The following is an 18,793-nucleotide window of genomic DNA, read 5'->3' as shown; positions in this document are numbered from 1 at the left end:
TGATAATCAGAATAATTTAACTGTGGTGTTGTGAACATGATAAATTTCTGTGATGGAGCAAGTAGATGTGTTTACTGCAGGTCAGGGGCAATTGGCAAGTGGTGCACTGAACCAATTGTACCTGTTGCTGCTGGTAATCATAGATAATGGGGAAAATCTGTCTGAAGGCTGCTGGCCAATCCAGCTTCATCCAAACCCCTTGCTGTTACATTCTTTTTAGAGAAGTAATCAGTGTACTCAGTGGTCAAATCTGCAGTCGGACATATCTCTTTCTCTGAAGGTTTGTGGACTTGGAAGGCAGAGTTATAAATGGCAAATAACTTTAAATTCCAGTAAAAACTATATAATTTGCTGACAACTTAGTCCCATTTGCTTTAATAGCAAAACATGACTTTGATTATTTGGGTCTACAGAGGTTGCGGCACAGTCCTCAGTCCGTCATCACAGAATCCCTACAGTGTGGAAACAGTCCATTCAGCCCGACAAGTCCATACTGACCCTCCGAAACGTAACCCACTAAAACCCATTCCCCTATCCTATTATTCTACATCTACCCCTGACTAGGGCGGCATGGTGGCTCAGTGCTTAGCACTGCTGCCTCACAACACCAGTGGCCTGGATTCAGTTCCCATCTCGGGCGACTGTCTGTGTGGAGTTTGCACATTATCCCCGTGTCTGCGTGGGTTTCCTTCAGGTGCTCCAGTTTGCTCCCACAATGCAAAGATGTGAATTGGTTATGCTAAATTGCCCATAGTGTTGGGTGCATTAGTCAAGGGTAAATGTAGGGGGTGTGGGCCCTCCCCAGTGGGTTGGTGTGGACCTGTTGGCCAAATGGCTTGTTTCCACACTGTAGGGAATCTAATGCACCAAACCTACACATCCCTGAACACTATGGGCAATTTAGCATGATCAATTCAGCTGTGGGAGGAAACCCACACTGGCACAGGGATAACGTGCAAACTCCACACAGACAGATACCTGAGGCTGGGATTGAACCTGGGTCCCTGGTGCTGTGAGGTAGCAGTGCTAACCACTGAGCCACCGTGCCATCATGCCCATGTTCTTTGCTGGAACAATCCAAAATTATTCACATTGCCCTGTTCGCATTTCAACTTTAACTGGTTTTCATCAACTAATATTTTAGAAAAAAGATCAAGTTGGAGTGAAATTATTCAACATCACTGAAAATATTAGACAGTGCTGATCATTATTATATTTCATCCAACTCTAGAAACACTGACTTATCTGAATACTTGAAGAGATGAAGAATGATTGTGGGAACCGCGATCTGTTGCTCATCCATTATTATGCACTTTTACTGTGTAATTAATTCTGCTTCAGCTGCTTGGTACTCCACATAATTTAAAAGGCAATTATGTGCTTTTCAAAGCTAAGTGATTTAGTAAACCATAATGTATTTTCTTGTGGTGTTGAGGAGCTTCTAATGGATGATTGTGAGATTTAGTTGATGATATAACTCTCTGTGAGTGCTGTGGTTCTCTTTATGTGTATTGGTAGAAATAGTCTAATTGAAGACCCAAAATACCTAGTGTAGATTGGCCAATATTCCATGGAAAGAAATAAACATCTTGCGTTTGTATAGCACCTCAGGAAATCCTAAATCACTTCACAGAGAATGGATTCAATCATTGTTGTAATGTAGGAAATGAGGCAGCCAAATTGTGCATAGCAAGCTCCCATAAACATCAAAGAACAAAAAAAGCACTGAAGATGTGCAGGTCAGGTGAATCGGCCATGCTAAATTGTCCTTAGAGATACATGCATTAGTCAGGGGTAAATATAGGATAGGGGAATGGGTCTGGGTGGGTTACTCTTTGGAGGGTCGGTGTGGACTTGTTGGGCCGAAGGGCGTGTTTCCATACTGTAGGGAATCTAACCTCATCTAAATAGCTGGACAATCTTTGAGATGTTTGTCTGGTATAATTGATGACCAGTACGGTCTGGTGGAAGATTGTTATTCCTTGCCTCCAATATTTGATGTGTTTCATGTGACAGTGTTGCAGTTGATGTGAAGCATTTTTGTCCAGTATTTTAGTGCACTTTGAAGGTTAATGAGCAGTAAAAGAATAATTTACAATGAACCCGGTTGTGTGTCTGAGCTAGGGTAGATGGATATTTGTGGACCATGAATTTATCTGGAGTGACCACATCAGAAGGCAGACCTGAGCAGACTACCCACATGCCAAACAGCAGTAGCAGCAAGTGATATTGTTACCAGTCCCACAACCAATGAATCAGATCCAAGCTCTGCAGTCCAGCCCACAACCAGTTGTGAATGGTGGTGGACAATTAAACAAATCATTGGAGAAGGATGTTCAGTAAATATCCCCATCCTCAATGATGGAAGAGCTCAACACATGAGTGCAAAGGATAAGGCTGAAGCATTCATACAAGCTTCAGCCAGAAGTGCTGAGTGGGTATTCCGTCTCCACCTCCTCCAGCATCACAGATGCCAGTCTTTGAGCTAATCTGATTCACTCCTTGTCAGAGGTAGTGCATATTGCAAAGACTATGGGCCCGGATAATACTCCAGCAGTAGAACTGAGGAATTTTGCTCCAGAAATTGCTACACTCCTAGCCAAGCTCTTCCAGTACAGTCACAACACTGGCACATACCCAATAATTTAGAAAATTGCCCAGATATTTCCTACAAACAAAAAAAAAGGACAAATCTAACCCAGCCAATTACTGCCCCACCAATCTGCTCTCGATCATGGTGCTGGAGTAGGATGCTCCAGAATTAACTTGTCCATTAGGCCTGTTCTTCCTGTTCTTTTCTTATCCTTTTTCTTCCCACATAGTGTTTTATTTTTATCTCCCAGCCTCCAATGATGACTGGCGACCTCCCAGCTTATTGCAGTGGCCTTCCATAGTGACCACCCAGCCTAGCACAGTGACCTCCTGTACCGACCTCCAGATCTAGCACAGTGGCCTCCTGTACCGACCCCCAGATCTAGCACAGTGACCTCCTGTACCGACCTCTAGATCTAGCACAGTGACCTCCCGTAGCGACCTCCAATCTAGCACAGTGGCCTCCTGTAGCAACCTCCCAGCCTAGCGCAGTGGCCTCCTGAACCGACCTATAGATCTAGTGCAGTGGCCTTCCGTAGTGACCACCCAGCCTAGCACAGTGGCCTCCTGTACCGACCTCCAGATCTAGCGCAGTGACCTCCCGTAGCGACCTCCAGGACTAGCACAGGGGCCTCCTGTACCAACCTCCAAATCTAGCGTACTGGCCTCCCGTAGTGACCTCCAGGACTAGCACAGTGGCCATTGGGTCTGTGTGGGGAGGCCACTTCACCAGACTGGCAGGTCGCCATGCCACACCGGGAAGTCGCTACTGGAGACCACTGTGCAAGGCCAGGCAGTTGCTATGGAAGGCCACTGCGCTAGATCTGGAGGTTGGTACAGGAGGCCACTGTGCTAGGCCAGGAGGTCACTACGGGAGGCACTGTGCTAGGCCGGGAGGTCGCTATGGGAGGCCACTGTGCTAGACTGGGAGCTCGGTACAGAAGACCATTAAGATGTGGAAATATATCGCCTCCATCCTTCAATTTCATTAGGTTAAAATCCCGTATCTCCCCATAATTGTATTGTGGGTCAACCTATGGCACATAGAGTGTAATGGTTCAAGAAGTCAGCTTATCACCACCTTCTTAAGGGGCAAGAAAAATACTGGCCAGCCAGTGATACCCATGTCCTCCAAGGGAATTAAAAAAGTCATCTGGAAGCTAATTCTTCAAAAAAGTGTAATAAAAAGCATTTATTTTCTGGATTGTGATGACAGTATGGAATTAAAGTTGCCACCCATGTCTTCAATTTAGCTGTAATCAGTGTGCAGTTGTGTCATTAGAATGTGCTCTTTATCATAAACAAGGAGTATGGGTGAGAAACTGGTCTGGCAGAAACGGGCTGGATTACGGTGAAATTATTTTAATAACTGTTTTGAAAAATGTTTATAAACCACAGAATTCTGAAATATATGCTTTGGTTTGTGCGTAAGAGAGATTACCAGCCACTCACATAATTGATTAAAAAATTGAAGTCCATTTTAACAGCAACACCAGAAAGTTAAAGCACAAAAATCTGATGTTACTGCAATAGAAGCTTACCTACATGGATTTTTGTTCTTCATCTAATAAAACTTGTATTCATATTAAAAATAACCTTTAATTCCCACCAAATGTATTTACTTTAACAACAGTTTTTTTTGTTCTGAATGGATTGCTCTGCCACCTCTGTTCATCTGTAGACTCTCATTTCAAGTTCAGTGGGCAGCATCCTCATCTCCTCCTCGGAAGTTTGTGGGTTCAAGACACAGCCCAAAGACCCAGGGCAGATGTTCCTAGTGGAGAACTGCTGGTGCACTGCACTGTTAGTGATGCTGCCTTGTTCATAAGATGTTAATCTGAAACTCTGTCTGCTGTCTTGGGTAGATGTAAAAAGTACTGGCGCGCAAAGTGCAGGGGGATGCACTGTGGCTAATAGTTATTCCCAGAATCATTTGAAAAATATAGTTTTGGTTGCTAATTAGTTTTTGTGTTTCCCACATTTGGACTACTCTTCAAATGTGCTTCAGGCTAAAGTGTTTGGGAGCAATATGAGACTGTTGAAAGTATTATATAAATGCAATTAATCCTTTCTGTAAAAACTCATTTATTGGCTTAGAGAGCTTGTCTCTTTTTCATTAATCTTAACCTAGTAATAAATAAATTCACAAGAAAGAATAATTGAGTAGTCTCAGAGAATGTGTTTACCCTGACAAGTATTCTGTTTTGAAGGATGGGTTTGCCTTAAGCTCATAAGATAACATTAGAGTAACTTCGTTTTTTTGAAAACTTTTACTTAAGGGGGAAGATGCCCAATCTGTGGCGGCTGTGTTTCATGACATTAAGTTAAAGAGGAAAAACAGTCCCAATACCTCTCCCGATGATGTAAAACCACAAAAAACATCCCATTTTAACAGATCGTGGGAACGCAAGGTTGTTTATTTGTGAGCTCGAGCTGCTGGGATTGTATATTTTTGCAGAACTTGTTCCAATGCACAATGGAATCTATTTTTTTTAATTCATGGGACATGGGCATCTCTGGCTAGGCCAGCATTTATTCCACATCCCAAATTGTACAGAGGCCAGTTAAGATTCAACTACGTTGCTGTAAGATGGAGTCACATGTAGGTCAGACCAGGTAAGGCTAGCAGATTGCCTTCCCTTCAGGACATCAATGAACTAATTGACAATGGGTACATTGTTGCTATTAGGCTGGCTTTTTCCTTCCTAATATTGTATTGAGTTTAAATTTCACCATCTGTCATGGTGGGTTTTGAACACCTGCCCCCACAACTAATACCTTGGGGTTCTGGAGTGCAGTGACATTACAGTTATACCACCACCTCTCTCTGAATGACTTCACTTGTACATTTGCATCAATTCAATTCCCACAACATCAATAAGACAAGTGTCCTCATTTGGAAATCTCCTGAGGTGTGCGAAAGTGAGCATTGCAGTTACTGGAGAGTCAAGAGTCAAAAACATTCCAGATCCAACCCTCCAATTCGACACTGCCCCCTTGACCTGTCCATCTTGCTTCCCACCTATCTGCTCCACCTTCCCCACCGAACCTATTTATCTCTCAGCCCACTTCCCCTTTCACATTCCTGATGAAGGGCTTATGTCCGAAATATCGACTCTCCTGGTTCTCGGATGCTGCTGACCTGCTGCGCTTTTACAGCACCATCCTTTTCAATCTCCTGAAGTGCTCAAGAAGGGTCAGTTTGTATCTGTAAAACTCTAGTGTAATCCCTCCAACCTCCAAACCATTCTGACCTGCTATATCTTCGATGCTGTCTTTGTTTCTGCACCTCCCTTCCTAATCCCCCTATTCCCTTTTTGTTTTGACTGCAACTGAGGTACCAACAGTTTGTGCACCCCACCGATTATGGACACTTTGCCGTTCATGGTGACAAAGCCGCAGTGTCTTTCAAGTATTTTGGATGCCTCAAAGTGTTCACGGCCAATGAATTGCCGTCATCACTGAAATGTAATCAAACCCAGCAGCTAAATTGCACACACATGCTGGCTGACTGAGAGATGGCTTTCAACTCGAACACAGTCCAAATTCTCATGACAGTGCGATGCATCTGGCTTTACAAAAAACTCTGTTCTAATCTCTAAGATTATTCTTTTTTTTTAAAGTCCATGTTTCCCTTTGTAGGATCACTCTGTCCAGTATCAAAGCAATTAAACCATTTTTGTAAAGTTTTGTCGTCTGCCTTGTCTTAAGCACCTTAACAGTAGGGTTTTCTGTTAACCCTACATGATTGGTTTACCCCGAAGCTGCTAAATGTTGATTTGTTGAATTGATTCTTGAAGGACAAGCAACTGGCTTTGAGTCAGTGCAGAGAGAAAGAGATGGGGCCACAGGAACAGAATTGATTGCTCTTTCTTTTTCTTTACAGGTGAAAGATGTTATTGGCTACAAGATCCTGGGGCATTGCTTCTTCACTGAAGATGGTCCTGAGGAACGAAACACGTTTGATCACTGTCTTGGGCTGTTGGTCAAAGCAGGAACGCTGTTACCATCAGATCGTGACAGCAAGATGTGCAGGAGCATAAAAGAAGGAGTGTATCCAGGATATATCCCCAAACCCAGACAGGACTGCAAGTAAGTAACTACCAGACAGTTTGATTGCATTTACTGGAACTGAAGGCATATTGATGTACAGCATGGAAACAGACCCTTCGGTCCAACTTATCCATACCCACCAGATATCCCAACCCAATCTAATCCCACCTGCCAGCACCCGGCCCATATCCCTCCAAACCCTTCCTATTCATATGCCCATCCAAATACCTTTTATAAGATAACATTAGAGTAACTTCGTTTTTTTGAAAACTTTTGCGTTAGAGGGAAGATGCCCAATCCATTGGCTGTGGCGGCTGTGTTTCATGACATTAAGTTAAAGAGGAAAAACAGTTCCAATACCTCTCCCGATAATGTAAAACTACAAAAAAATCCCATTTTAACAGATCGTGGGAACACATGGTTGTTTATTTGTGAGCTCGAGCTGCTGGGATTGTATATTTTTGCAGAACTTGTACCAGCCTCCACCACTTCCTCTGGCAGCTCATTCCATACATGTACCACCCTCTGTGTGAAAAAGTTGCCCCAAGGTCTCTTTTATATCTTTTCCCGTCTCACCTTAAACCTATGCCCTCTAGTTCTGGAGTCCCTGATACTAGGGAAAAGACTTTGCCTATTTACCCTATCCATGCCCCTCATAATTTTGCAAATCTTTATAAGGTCACCCGTCAGCCTCCAACTCTCCAGGGAAAACAGTCCCAAGGCATGTTGATGATTTCACATAACCTAGAGGAAGGCTGTTGTTGGGGAAAATGCACCATTATCCATTCCATTTGAAAGTACTCGCCCTCCACTTACTTTCTGTAATATTCAACAAAATTAATACTTTGGTGGAGTCTAACCCCGCTTTTCGCTATCATGTAGAGTATTTGGATAAGAAAAATGGAAGATCAGAATTATTTTAGATTCCCGTACATTTTGCTGAGTTCAAGATGTTCACCGCTGTTATGTGTGAGATAATGATATGGCAGCACTTACTAACAGTTGTCCCTTAATGATAAAGTGGAACAGCCAGAGACTCCATGCATCAACAAATGTTCCTTAAGGGAGGAAGATTTATAACTGAGAACTTTGATAAAATAGGGAATTGAATTTGCGTTTGTACAGTGTTTTAATCAAAGTTAAAACTTTGTCAAAGTTAAACCGTTTTATCTATACAATTCAACTCTTTGATTTTAAATTAGATTCCCTACAGTGTGGAAACAGGCCCTTCGGCCCAACAAGCCCACACCAACCCTCCAAAGAGCAACCCACCTTTCCCTCTGACTAAGGGACCTAACACTACAGGCAATTTAGCATGGCCAATTCACCTGACCTGCACATCTTTGGACTGTGGGAGGAAACCGGAGCACCCGGAGGAAACCCACACAGACACGGGGAGAATGTGCAAACTCCACACAGACAGTCAACTGAGGCTGGAATCAAACCCAATCCCTGGCGCTGTGAGGCAGCAGTGCTAACCACTGAGTCACATAGATACAACAATAAACTCATTTTTCAGTAAAACACTTAGTGTTTGATGATGGACACCCGCGTTTCCTCTCAGCTGCGGGTCTATGCCTGCTTGCAGCCACTCCAACAGTCCACACACGACCATCACAGCATTGACATCCGGTTCTGGACATCACCATCATACATGAGCCTTGGAGACCTGTGCAGCTGGTAGAGAGAGAAGAGGAAACGCTCATGGGCACCTCTTGGAGGTTGTAACTGGCCCAATGATTGAAAACACCACAGGGCAGCATGGTGGCTCAGTGGTTAGCACTCTCAGTGCCAGGGTCCCAGCTTTGCTTCCACCCTGTGGAAACTGGCTGTATGGAGTTTGCACATTCTCCCTGTTTCCATGTGGGTTTCCTGTGGATTGGTCATGCTAAATTGCCCGTAGTGTCCAGGGATGTGTAGGCTAGGTAGGTTAGCCAATGGGAAATTACAGGGATAGCATGGGGAGGGATAGTTCTGGGTAGGATGCTACCTGGAGGGTTAGTGTGGATTTGATGAACTGAATGACCTCCTTCCACACTGTAGGGACTCTATAATTATAGAAATTGCAGCATAGTTACAGGCAATTGTTTCATACTTGTTCTTGGGATGTGGGCATTGCTGACTGATAATAATCATTCATTGATCATACCTAATTTCCCTTGAGGTGCTGACTGTGAACTGTCTTCTTTCCATGTTGCAGTCCTTGGCTTGTAGGAACTGTTAAGAAGGAGCTCCAGGATTTGATCCAGTGACAGTGAATGAACTGTGATATAGTGTTTGTCATGGAGGTGTGTGTTGGACAGGAACTTACAGGTGGCAATGTTCCCATGTATGTGCTCCCTTGCCCTTCGAGACAGTAGGGGTCATGAATTTAGAAAATGCTGTCAAAGGAGACTTGGTGGGTTGTTGCCATGAAGCTTACAGCTGGCACCCACTGATGCTCCTGAGAATTGTTGGTGCTGGGATTGAATGTTAAGCAGTTTTGCCCTAGATGGTGTTGAGCTTCTCGAATATTATTGAAGATGAACTCATCCATGCAAATGGAAAGTCTTCTAACGCATTCCTGACTTGTGCCTTGTGGACAGACCATGGATAGACAGGAGGTGAGTTATTCAATACTGGATGCCCAGTCGTTGCACCACTCTTGTAGTCACAGTATTTCCATGCCTGGTCAACTTCAGTTTCTTGGTGAAAGTGGGTACTGCAGATGCTGGAGATCAGAGTCAAGATTAAAGTGGTGCTGGAAAAGCACAGCAGGTCAGGCAGCATCTGAGGAGCAGTAAAATCGATGTTTCAGGCAAAAGCCATTCATCAGGAATGAGGCTGGGAGCCTTGGGGGGTGGAGAGATAAATGGGAAGGGGGTGGGGCTGGGGGGAAAATAGCTAAGAATGCAATAGATGGATGGAGGTGGGGATGAAGGTGATAGGTTGGAGAGGAGGATGGAGCGGATAAGTGGGAAGGAAGATTGGCTGGTAGGCCAGGTCATGAGGACAGTGCTGAGCTGGAAGGTTGGAACTGGGGTAAGGTGGGGGGAGGGGAAATGAGGAAACTGGTGAAGTCCACATTGATGCCCTGGGGTTGAAGTGTTCTGAGGCGGAAGATGAGGCGTTCTTCCTCCAGGCGTCAGGCAGTGGGCGAGTGGCAGTGGAGGATGCCCAGTTGAAATGTTTGGCCATGGGGCGGTTGGGTTGATTGGTGTGGGTGTCCCAGAGATGTTCCCTAAAGCGCTCTGCGTGAAGGCATCCACTCTCCCCAATGTAGAGGAGACCATAATCCAACCCCATGACTGTCAGGAGACAACTGGATAACAAGCTGGCTATAAAACACGACCTAGAGAGCCCATTATCGAATGGTTCTGTGGATTCACTGGGGTGGGAGTTTGGTGGGGGGGGGGGGGCATGTTGTTCTAAGTGAGGGCGGAGATGTGGTGCCCATTGTAGAAATGCATCCTGTAATTTTCTTCTGTCATAGCATTGCATAGGTACAGTTATCAACTTCTGTGTCACGGGACACTTGGGTGGACAGCAGAATTTTCCTAAATGTGTCCACGTCAACCTTTAATGATAACTGTATCAGACACTTCTTTCCAAGTGAAAACCGAAAGAACTGTGAATGCTGTAAATCAAAAACAAAAAGAGGAGTTGCTGGAAAAGCTCAGCAGGTCTGGCAGCATGTGTGAAGAGAAATCGAAGTTCATGTTTCGGGTCCAGTGACCCTTCCTCAGAACTAGTTCTGGTGGTAGCTAGTCACCGGACCTGAAATGTTAACTTGATTTCTCTTCACAGATGCTGCCAGACCTCTGAGATTTTCCAACAACTTCTGTTTTAATTTCTTTCCAAGGTTCAGTGCTGGGGTGGGGGTTGGGTGGCTTGGTGGTGTAAATGAGGGTGGAGATGTGGTACCCATTGTAGAAGTGTGTCCTGTAATATTCTGATTGCAGTTAGCTGCATGTGAAATCACTCTGCCAGTGTGGAACCTCTCAAAGCGGTCACTTGTGCTTCTGTTCCTGAGGGGCTAGAGATCTACTGGACACTGGGAGGAGAGATCTTTCTGACTGCAAAATCCCACAGTGGAGGTCATGCTCACAAGAAAAATGTATCAAAGAATCGTGCATAAATGGCTTGTGATTTTCATTCCATCTCGATGGAATTGAGAAGATTACTTATGGAATCTTGCTTTCAAGTGCAAACAACTTTAATCAGATGTTATCAAAATGATGGACCAGGAAGACCATCTTTGATCTATAGATGACTGAGAAGGATGGCCGTTAAGCCAGCAGAGATATTTAAGCTTGGTAGATTTTTCTTGGCGTTTTCCGTGACAGTCACACATTGCCCTCAAAAAAAAAGAACTGTGGATGCTGTAAATCAGAAACAAAAACAGAAGTTGCTGGAAAAGCTCAGCAGGTCTGGCAGCATGTGTGACTAGCTGCCCATTTAACTTAAGATTGGCCAGTGATGCTACTCAGGAAGAATCAGTGCAGCAGATGGTTCTTCACTTCAGATGGTTAAGTTTGCTGGATGAACATGGCCGACTTCCCAGGACATTAGTTTTTATAAGACACGGATTCCTGAACCATCTTCATAAAATTTATATCCTGGGAAAGTTCCACCTGGAACTGCACCACCTTTGTTGGAAGATGTTTTTTTCCGTTTATCTTTGAGAAGTGCTATAGCTCTTCTGTTGCTGACCAACTTAGCTGCCTGCGATACATTCAGTTGTAGCAAGAGGCAACTTCTGACTCAAATGGCCCTCTCCAGCCACTAAAACAGAGACCACTCAAATGTTTTATCACTCAGCTTGAATTCCTGTGGAGAAGTAGTGATGGGAGGGTGGTCATTACAATGCGTTGTTTAATGATCTTAAACGAAGAGGCAGCTTTGTATAAACATGGCTTGAGTACAGAGGATCGAGTATCAACTGAAGCAGTTCCGGTTGTTGGAAAGATCCTCTTGATCTCCAGTCTTCTGCCCGAAGGTAGACCTGATATATAGTGCCATAATCTGTACCAGGGGTTGAGCAGGAAAGCAGCTAGTTGGAATGGGCATTGAACCCTGTGCTGTTGGCATCAATCAGATTCGCACCACTTTCCCCAGCCAGCTGGCCCCGAAAGCAGGCTGAGTTGCTGTGGTGACGGATACTTTTACAAATGCATGTTGTAGCCTGGAGCTAAGAATTATGCATGCAGAGGCTCCAGTTTCTTTCCATTGCACAGCAGACCAGCATCACATGCCGCTTGCTGTCTGCCATGTTTCTTGCACCATGACCTATTTGGCCACCAAATCCTGGAGTGACACTCAAATCCAGAACTTCTGTCTCAGAGGCAGGGATGCTACCCACTAACCCACAGAATCCCCTGTAGAAAGGACACAATAGATAAACACAACCAGCCTATCTGGCATCCATATGAAACAGGGAATGTCCTTGTCAGTAGAATTGTGTTGCCGATACATAGCTTCAAGGATTTACAACACAGCAAAAGGCCACTCAATCCAGAGTTAATCCCAGTGCCTCCTCACTCCCTGTTAGAGACAAAAAAAGCTGAAGATGCTGGAATCCTGGGTAGACAAGCAGGAGGCTTGAAGAACACATTATCATCAGGAGATAGAGAATCAACATTTCGGGTGTAACCCTTCTTCAGGACTGGGGATGGGTATAAGGGGACCTGCAGATAAGTGGGGGGGGGGGGTGTAAGCCGAGGGGGACTGGTGGTGATGAGGTAGGGATAGGTGAACACATGGGCTCATGAGTCCTTCTTTGGGCATGAGCCCTCAATTCTACTGCTCCTTGGATGCTGTCTGACCTGCTGTGCTTTTCCAGCAACACATTTTCAGCTCTGATCTCCAGCATCTGCAGTCCTCACTTTCTCCTATAGGTGAACACAGGTAGAGGATACAACCTGGTTGATTGATGGGAGGAATGAATTGGGTGACATGATGGCTAAGTGGTCAGCACTGCTGCCTCACAGCACCCGGGACCTGGATTCAATTCCAGCCTCAGGCAACTGTCTGTGTGGAGTTTGCACGTTCTCCCTGTGTGTGCGTGAGTTTCCTCCAGGTGCTCCAGTTTCTTTCCTCAGTCCAAAGATGTGTAGGTTAGGTGAATTGGCCATGCTAAATTGCCCCCAGTGTTCAGGATTGTGTAGATTAGTTGCATCATTTGGGAAATGTTAAGTAGTAGGGTAAGGGAATGGGTCTGGGTGGGTTACTCTTTGGAGAGTCAGTGTGGATGTTGGGCCAGTGGCCCATTTCCACACTGTAGGGATTCTATGAATCGGGTTGACAGCTGGAAAGATGGGTTGATCAGAGGAATGGAAGGGAGTCTGGGGATAGGAGGGAGAGATTTTTGAAATTGGAAAACTCAACGTTTGGTCCTCTGGGCTGTAGGCTGCCCAGGCAGAAGATGAGGTGTTGTTCCTCCAATTTGCCGTGTGATTCATTATGGCAGTAGAGGAGGCCAGGGATGGTCATGGCAGAAAGGGAGTGGGAAGGCTAATTGAAATGAGTGGTGACCAGGAGATCAGGTCCTTCCCTGTGGGCCCGGCTGAGATACTTGGTGAAATGTGCCCTGAGTTTGCGTTTGGTCTCCCCAATATATAGAAGACCACTTCAACAGCACTAGGTTAAGGAGAGGCCAGTGAACTTCTGTCTCACCTGGAAGGACTGTTTGGGGCCCTGGATGGAGGTGAGGAGGGTGGTGTACTGGCAGGTTTTGCATCTTTTACAGTTGCAGGGGAAGGTACTTGGGGGTTGGTGGGGAGAGTGGTCTTTGTTCCTACAATTCACTGCTGCAACCACTCCCTGCACCAACAATTCCTTGTTGTTATCTCTCCTTGTAAATATGCGATGCAGAAATTCCCTCCAATTAATTATTGGAAAAACTGAAACTTAATTTTGGTCCCTACTCCAAAATCCATTCCCAGTTACTGATTCGCTCCCCTCCCTGGCAACAGCCTTTTGGCAGCTTTGGTGGTGACCCCAAGAGGATAGTGTCATACCGCATGGAAATAGACCCTTTGGTCCAACCAGTCCATGCAAACCATATTCCCAAACTAAACCAGTCCCACCTTCCTGCTGACATCAATAAGATGCCCAATGTCTACCTCAATATCATCAACCACTTTCATCCCTTCCTTGGTTCATTTACTGCTGAAACCTTCATTCATGTGTCTTCTTTTTACCTCTAGACTTGACTGTTCCAACTCAAAATTGGTTCCTCATATTTCACCTTCTAAATTTGAGATCATCCGAAACGCTGCAGCCTTTCACTTAACTCTTACTAAGTTCCTTTATCATCCATGTGCTCGTTGACCTAAATTGGCTGCTGTCAAGCAATGCTTTGATTTTAAAATTCTGGTCACTTGTTTGCAAGTCCCTCAATGCTGTTGCCCCTGCTTCATTCTGTAATCTACTCCAGAACCCCACAACACTTCACTGTATCTGTTTAGATCTAAAGGTCAAACTCTCTGCCTCACTTTTGGTCAATACCAGGTCCCTAAAGCCTACTCCTTTGGCCATGCCTTTGACCAGCTGATTAACCATCTCCTCTCAGTATCATACTTTGATTTATTGTCATGATGTGGAGATGCCGGTGTTGGACTGGGGTGCGCAAAGTTAAAAATCACACAACACCAGGTTATAGTCCAACAGGTTTAATTGGAAGCAACTAGCTTTCAGAGCAACGCTCCTTCATCAGGTGATAGTGGAGGGCTCAATCCTAACACACAGAATTTATTGCAAAAATTTACAGTGTGATGTAACTGAAATTATACATTGAAAAATTGATTGTCTGTTAAGCCTTTCATCTGTTAGAATACAGTGATAGTTCCACTGCTTTCATGTGTAAATCACAAAACCTTTTTTTTAAAATGTTGTATTCTCGGGTTAGCTGTTAACAATGGTGATAGCTAGACAATATGTTGGTAGTATGACACTATGTATGATTTATAGTAGTAGTGTAAAGGGCCTTGACCTGCTATATTGCATTAAAAGCACTATATTGACATATTGCTGCCGATGTGTTCACCCCCATCTATTTCGAGTACCAGTTTAGCTTGCTGTAAATACTAACGAAGATATCTGAACACCAAGTGAATTTTTGCTTTCTCTTTTAAAGGCTAACAATTGAAACATGATTGCTTTCAAAAGAACTAGGAACGTGGAATATGAACATTGCTAATAAATGCAAGTATTTCTTATCTCTAGATGTTCTGCAGGCATTGAATCAACCACACTCTGAGAGAACCGAAGCATATATAAATTAGACCTGTTAGAGGTGGTGGGTTCCTCTGATATAACCAACTTCAGATCGGTGTACCCAAGTCAAATTCATAACTTGCTGTGTTGCAAGTTTGAATCCTAACTAAAGCTATACTTGTCCTGTGCCATACCAACACTATGAATGATCCACAGTTAGCGTCCTGGTTGCAGTTATAGCTGGCTCGTCGCAGAAAACATTGTAAACCAACATAGATTCATGAGAGAGTTGTAAAGAATGGAAAGCAAAGACAGAGTTAACCCTGTGGAACCACTTCTAAGGCAGCAAAGGAGATTTAATAAATGTTTTTAAAATTATGAAGAAACTTGGTGGAAGGAATAAGGAAATATATGTACTATTTTTAGACCCAATCCTCTACCCTATTACTCTACATTTTCTCTGACTCATGCACCTAACCTGCATATCCCTGAACACTATGGGCAATTTAGCATGGCCAATTCACCTAACCTGCACATCTTGGATTGTGGGAAGAAACTGGAGCATCCGGAGGAAACCCACCCAGACACAAGGAGAATGTACGAACTTCACACAGACAGTCGCCTGACTCTTCGGAGGGTTGGTGTGGACTTGTTGGGCCAAATGGCCTGTTTCCACACTGTAGGGATTCAATAATTCTATGATTCTGGAGGATTCAAGGCAGCATTTGGATTCAATTTAAAATTAGAATTATGTTCATTGTAACATTGATGGGCGGCACGGTGGCACAGTGGTTAGCACTGCTGCCTCACAGCACCAGAGACCTGGGTTCAGTTCCCGCCTCAGGCAACTGAATGTGTGGAGTTTGCACATTCTCCCTGTGTCTGCTTGGGTTTCCTCCGGGTGTTCCGGTTTCCTCCCACATTTCAAAAATGTGCAGCTTAGGTGAATTGGCCATGCTAAATTGCCCATAGTGTTAGGTGAAGGGGTAAATGTAGAATGGGTCTAGGTGGGTGCGCTTTGACGGGTCGGTGTGGACTTGTTGGGCCGAAGGGCCTGTTTCCACTCTGTAAGTAATCTAATCTAAACTAATTAACATGTACAGGAGTACAGTGAAAAGTTTACAATGTTGCCTTACATGCCGCCATCTTAGGTATGTACAAATCTTAGATACAAAATAGAGAAATAAAAACATTGTTAAATTATTTTACAGTTATTATATAGTATAAGTTTGAAAAATAAGAAATTAAGTTTAAAAAGTTAAACATTACAATTATCACTAAGAATTGAGAGAGAAGGTAACAATGAGTTATTGGTTTAGGGAATTGTTGAAGTCATTGAGTAATTAAGGAATACTGAAGGAATATTGAGATGCTTGGATAGAGTGGACATGGAGGAGATATTTCCAGTAGTAGAGAGACAGGACTCAAGGGCATAGCCTCAAAGTGAAGGGATGACCCTTTAGAACTGCAATGAGGAGGAATTTCTTCAGCCAGAGGGTGGTGACTCTGTGGAATTCATTGCTGCCAAGGGCTGTGGAGGCCAAGTCAATAAGTGTATTCAAGACAGAGATAGATAGGTTCTTGATTGGTAAAGGGATCAGGAGTCACAGGGAAAAAGCAGAAGAATGGGGTTGAAAAACGCATCAGCCATGATTGAATAGTGGAGCAGATTCAATGGACTGAATGGCCTATTTCTGCTTCTACATCTTATGGTCTTGTGGAATAGACTATTGCACCTTTGAAGGGCTAGTTGGGAAAATGGCTGTTGGGCGATAGCAGGATCAGTTTTGGCTTGGTCTGGTAAAGAGCCAGCACGGTCACAATTGGCTGAATGGCCTCCCACTGCGTTGTGAATTCCTGTGGCTCTATCCCACATGTAAGCAATCTGGATCTCAGCAGATGGTTCTGAAAGATTTCTCCAAACACAACCATTGCCAAAGATTATTTCAACATATTAGCCAACAAGTTACAATGCACAGCTAAAGTTCATTAACAAGGCCATGCCTCCTTTTTACATGGAGTGTGTTGATAAACCTGACGTTTTTGCTAGTACAGATGGATTGGGCAAAGACATTGAAGTCAAGTGGAATAATCAATTAGAAACTTTCATTCCATTTGTGACCATGAATCTGTTTGTCCAAATGGTACTGTCCAGGAGAGCAGGAATATTGAGGCCATGGGAAAATAATTCAAGGGAAAAATCACCAACTGGGCCAGTGTCATATAGATGTTTGCTGAGGTTCAACAAGGCGTTCCATTATTATAAAGAAGTAAACAGTTGATGAAATATTTCAGTTTGATGCCATTCAAAGAAACTGGAAAGAAAAATTTGCATTTTATAGCACCTTTTCTGATCTCAAAACATCTCCTTGTGATTTACAACCAACTAAATCATTTTCAGAGTAAAGTTGCCCTTCTTGTGGGAGAGAAATGATAGTTAGTTTGTACCTAGCAAGCTCTAACAAGCAGCAATGGAATAATATCTGACTAAACCTTGTGCTCTAGTTTGCAGAGAGTGAACTTGAGCCTCTTACAATGCCAGTAGATTATATGTGTAATTGAATACAAAGCAGCCAGCAATTCACCAAGGCACTGCGACCTCAGGATTCAGAAGTGAGAGCAGAACCAAAGCTGTTACCTGAAGGCTGGTGTATTGAAAATACGAAAGTGATTCTTCAACCAATTTCCAGTTGCCGTTACATGCAATTCAGAAGACAAATGATATTTTAGCCTTTACTACAAGTCAATTTGAGTAAGGTCTTGATTCAATTACATAGAACACAGATAAGACCACACTTATTGTCCCTACCTTGTGGAAGCAGGCCATTCAGCCTTCAAAGAGCTTCCCATCCAGACCCATCGGCATATCTTATCCCTGTAACCCTGCATTTTCCATGGCTAATCCACCTAGCCTGCATATCCCTGGGCACTATGGGTGATTTAGCATGGCCAATGACATCTTTAGACAGTGGGATGAAACCGGAGCACCTAATTGAAACCCAATTGAGGAGAATGTGCAGACATCTCACAGCCAGTTGTCCGAGGCTGGAATTGAAACTGGATCCCTGGTGCTGTGAGGCAGCTGTGCTAACCACTGAGCCACCATGCTGCCTCTAAATGTTGTGGTATGTTGTGGGTAATTCTGGCCCTTTGTTGAAGGAAAAATACAGTTGCCATAGACGGCATGCTCTGAAGGTTCACCGGTCTGATTACTGGAATGGTGCAGTTGTCCTATGAGAAGAGACTGAAGACATTACGTCTGTGTTCTCTGTGGTTAGAACAATTAGAGGGGATCTCCTGGAAATGTACAAAATTCTTAAATGGATAGACTAAGTAGACACAAAAAAAGGATGTTTCTCCTGGTTGTGGGATCTAGAAGCAGCAACACAGTCTCAGAATAAAGGGCAAGCCAATTAGGACTGAGATGAGGAGGAATGCCTTCATTCAGAGAGTGGTGAAGCTTTGGAATTCTCCACCTGAGAGGGATGTGAAAACCTAGGCTTAATCAAGTCCAAAACAAATTGCAGATGCTGGAATCCAAAGTGGACATGCATGAGGCTGGAAGAACACAACAAGCCAGGCAGCACCAGGAGGTGGAGGAGTCGACTTTTCAGGTATTAACCCTTCTTCAGGATCCGAAAAAGGGTTACACTCGAAATGTCGACTTCTGCACCTTATGATGCTGCCTGGCTTGCTGTGTTCTTCCAAACTCCTGCCTATCTCCTTTTAATCAAATCCAGGATATATATTAATAGATTTGTAAGTACAAATGATTTCAAGGGATATGGCATTGAGGTAAATATCAGCCATGAATAGCAGTCTCCTACTTTCCCGGAGACTTGGAACCTGCTGAAATTGGTATTTGGAGTCAAGGTTGATATTTTGTGTCAGCCAATTTTAACACCAAAGACTGGAAAGATTATTTTGCTTTCAGCACTCTTATGGGATGAAA

The 18,793-nt window shown here is 44.0% G+C and overlaps 1 protein-coding gene across 2 annotated transcripts in view; it reads left to right on the top strand.

The window, feature by feature from the left end:
* LOC132834271 (cell migration-inducing and hyaluronan-binding protein-like) overlaps positions 1–18,793 on the top strand; it is a 238,697-nt gene that overhangs the window by 175,063 nt on the left and 44,841 nt on the right. For both annotated transcript variants that reach the window (XM_060852979.1, XM_060852978.1), the window contains exon 14: positions 6,479–6,684. In XM_060852979.1, the coding sequence (XP_060708962.1) occupies positions 6,479–6,684 (206 nt within the window). The remainder of the gene's footprint in view (positions 1–6,478; positions 6,685–18,793) is intronic.

This window comes from Hemiscyllium ocellatum, chromosome 39, assembly GCF_020745735.1.
Source record: "Hemiscyllium ocellatum isolate sHemOce1 chromosome 39, sHemOce1.pat.X.cur, whole genome shotgun sequence".
Taxonomy (NCBI): Eukaryota; Metazoa; Chordata; class Chondrichthyes; order Orectolobiformes; family Hemiscylliidae; genus Hemiscyllium; species Hemiscyllium ocellatum.
The sequence above is the reverse complement of the archived record's forward strand: the minus strand, read 5'-3'. Positions and strand labels throughout refer to the sequence as shown.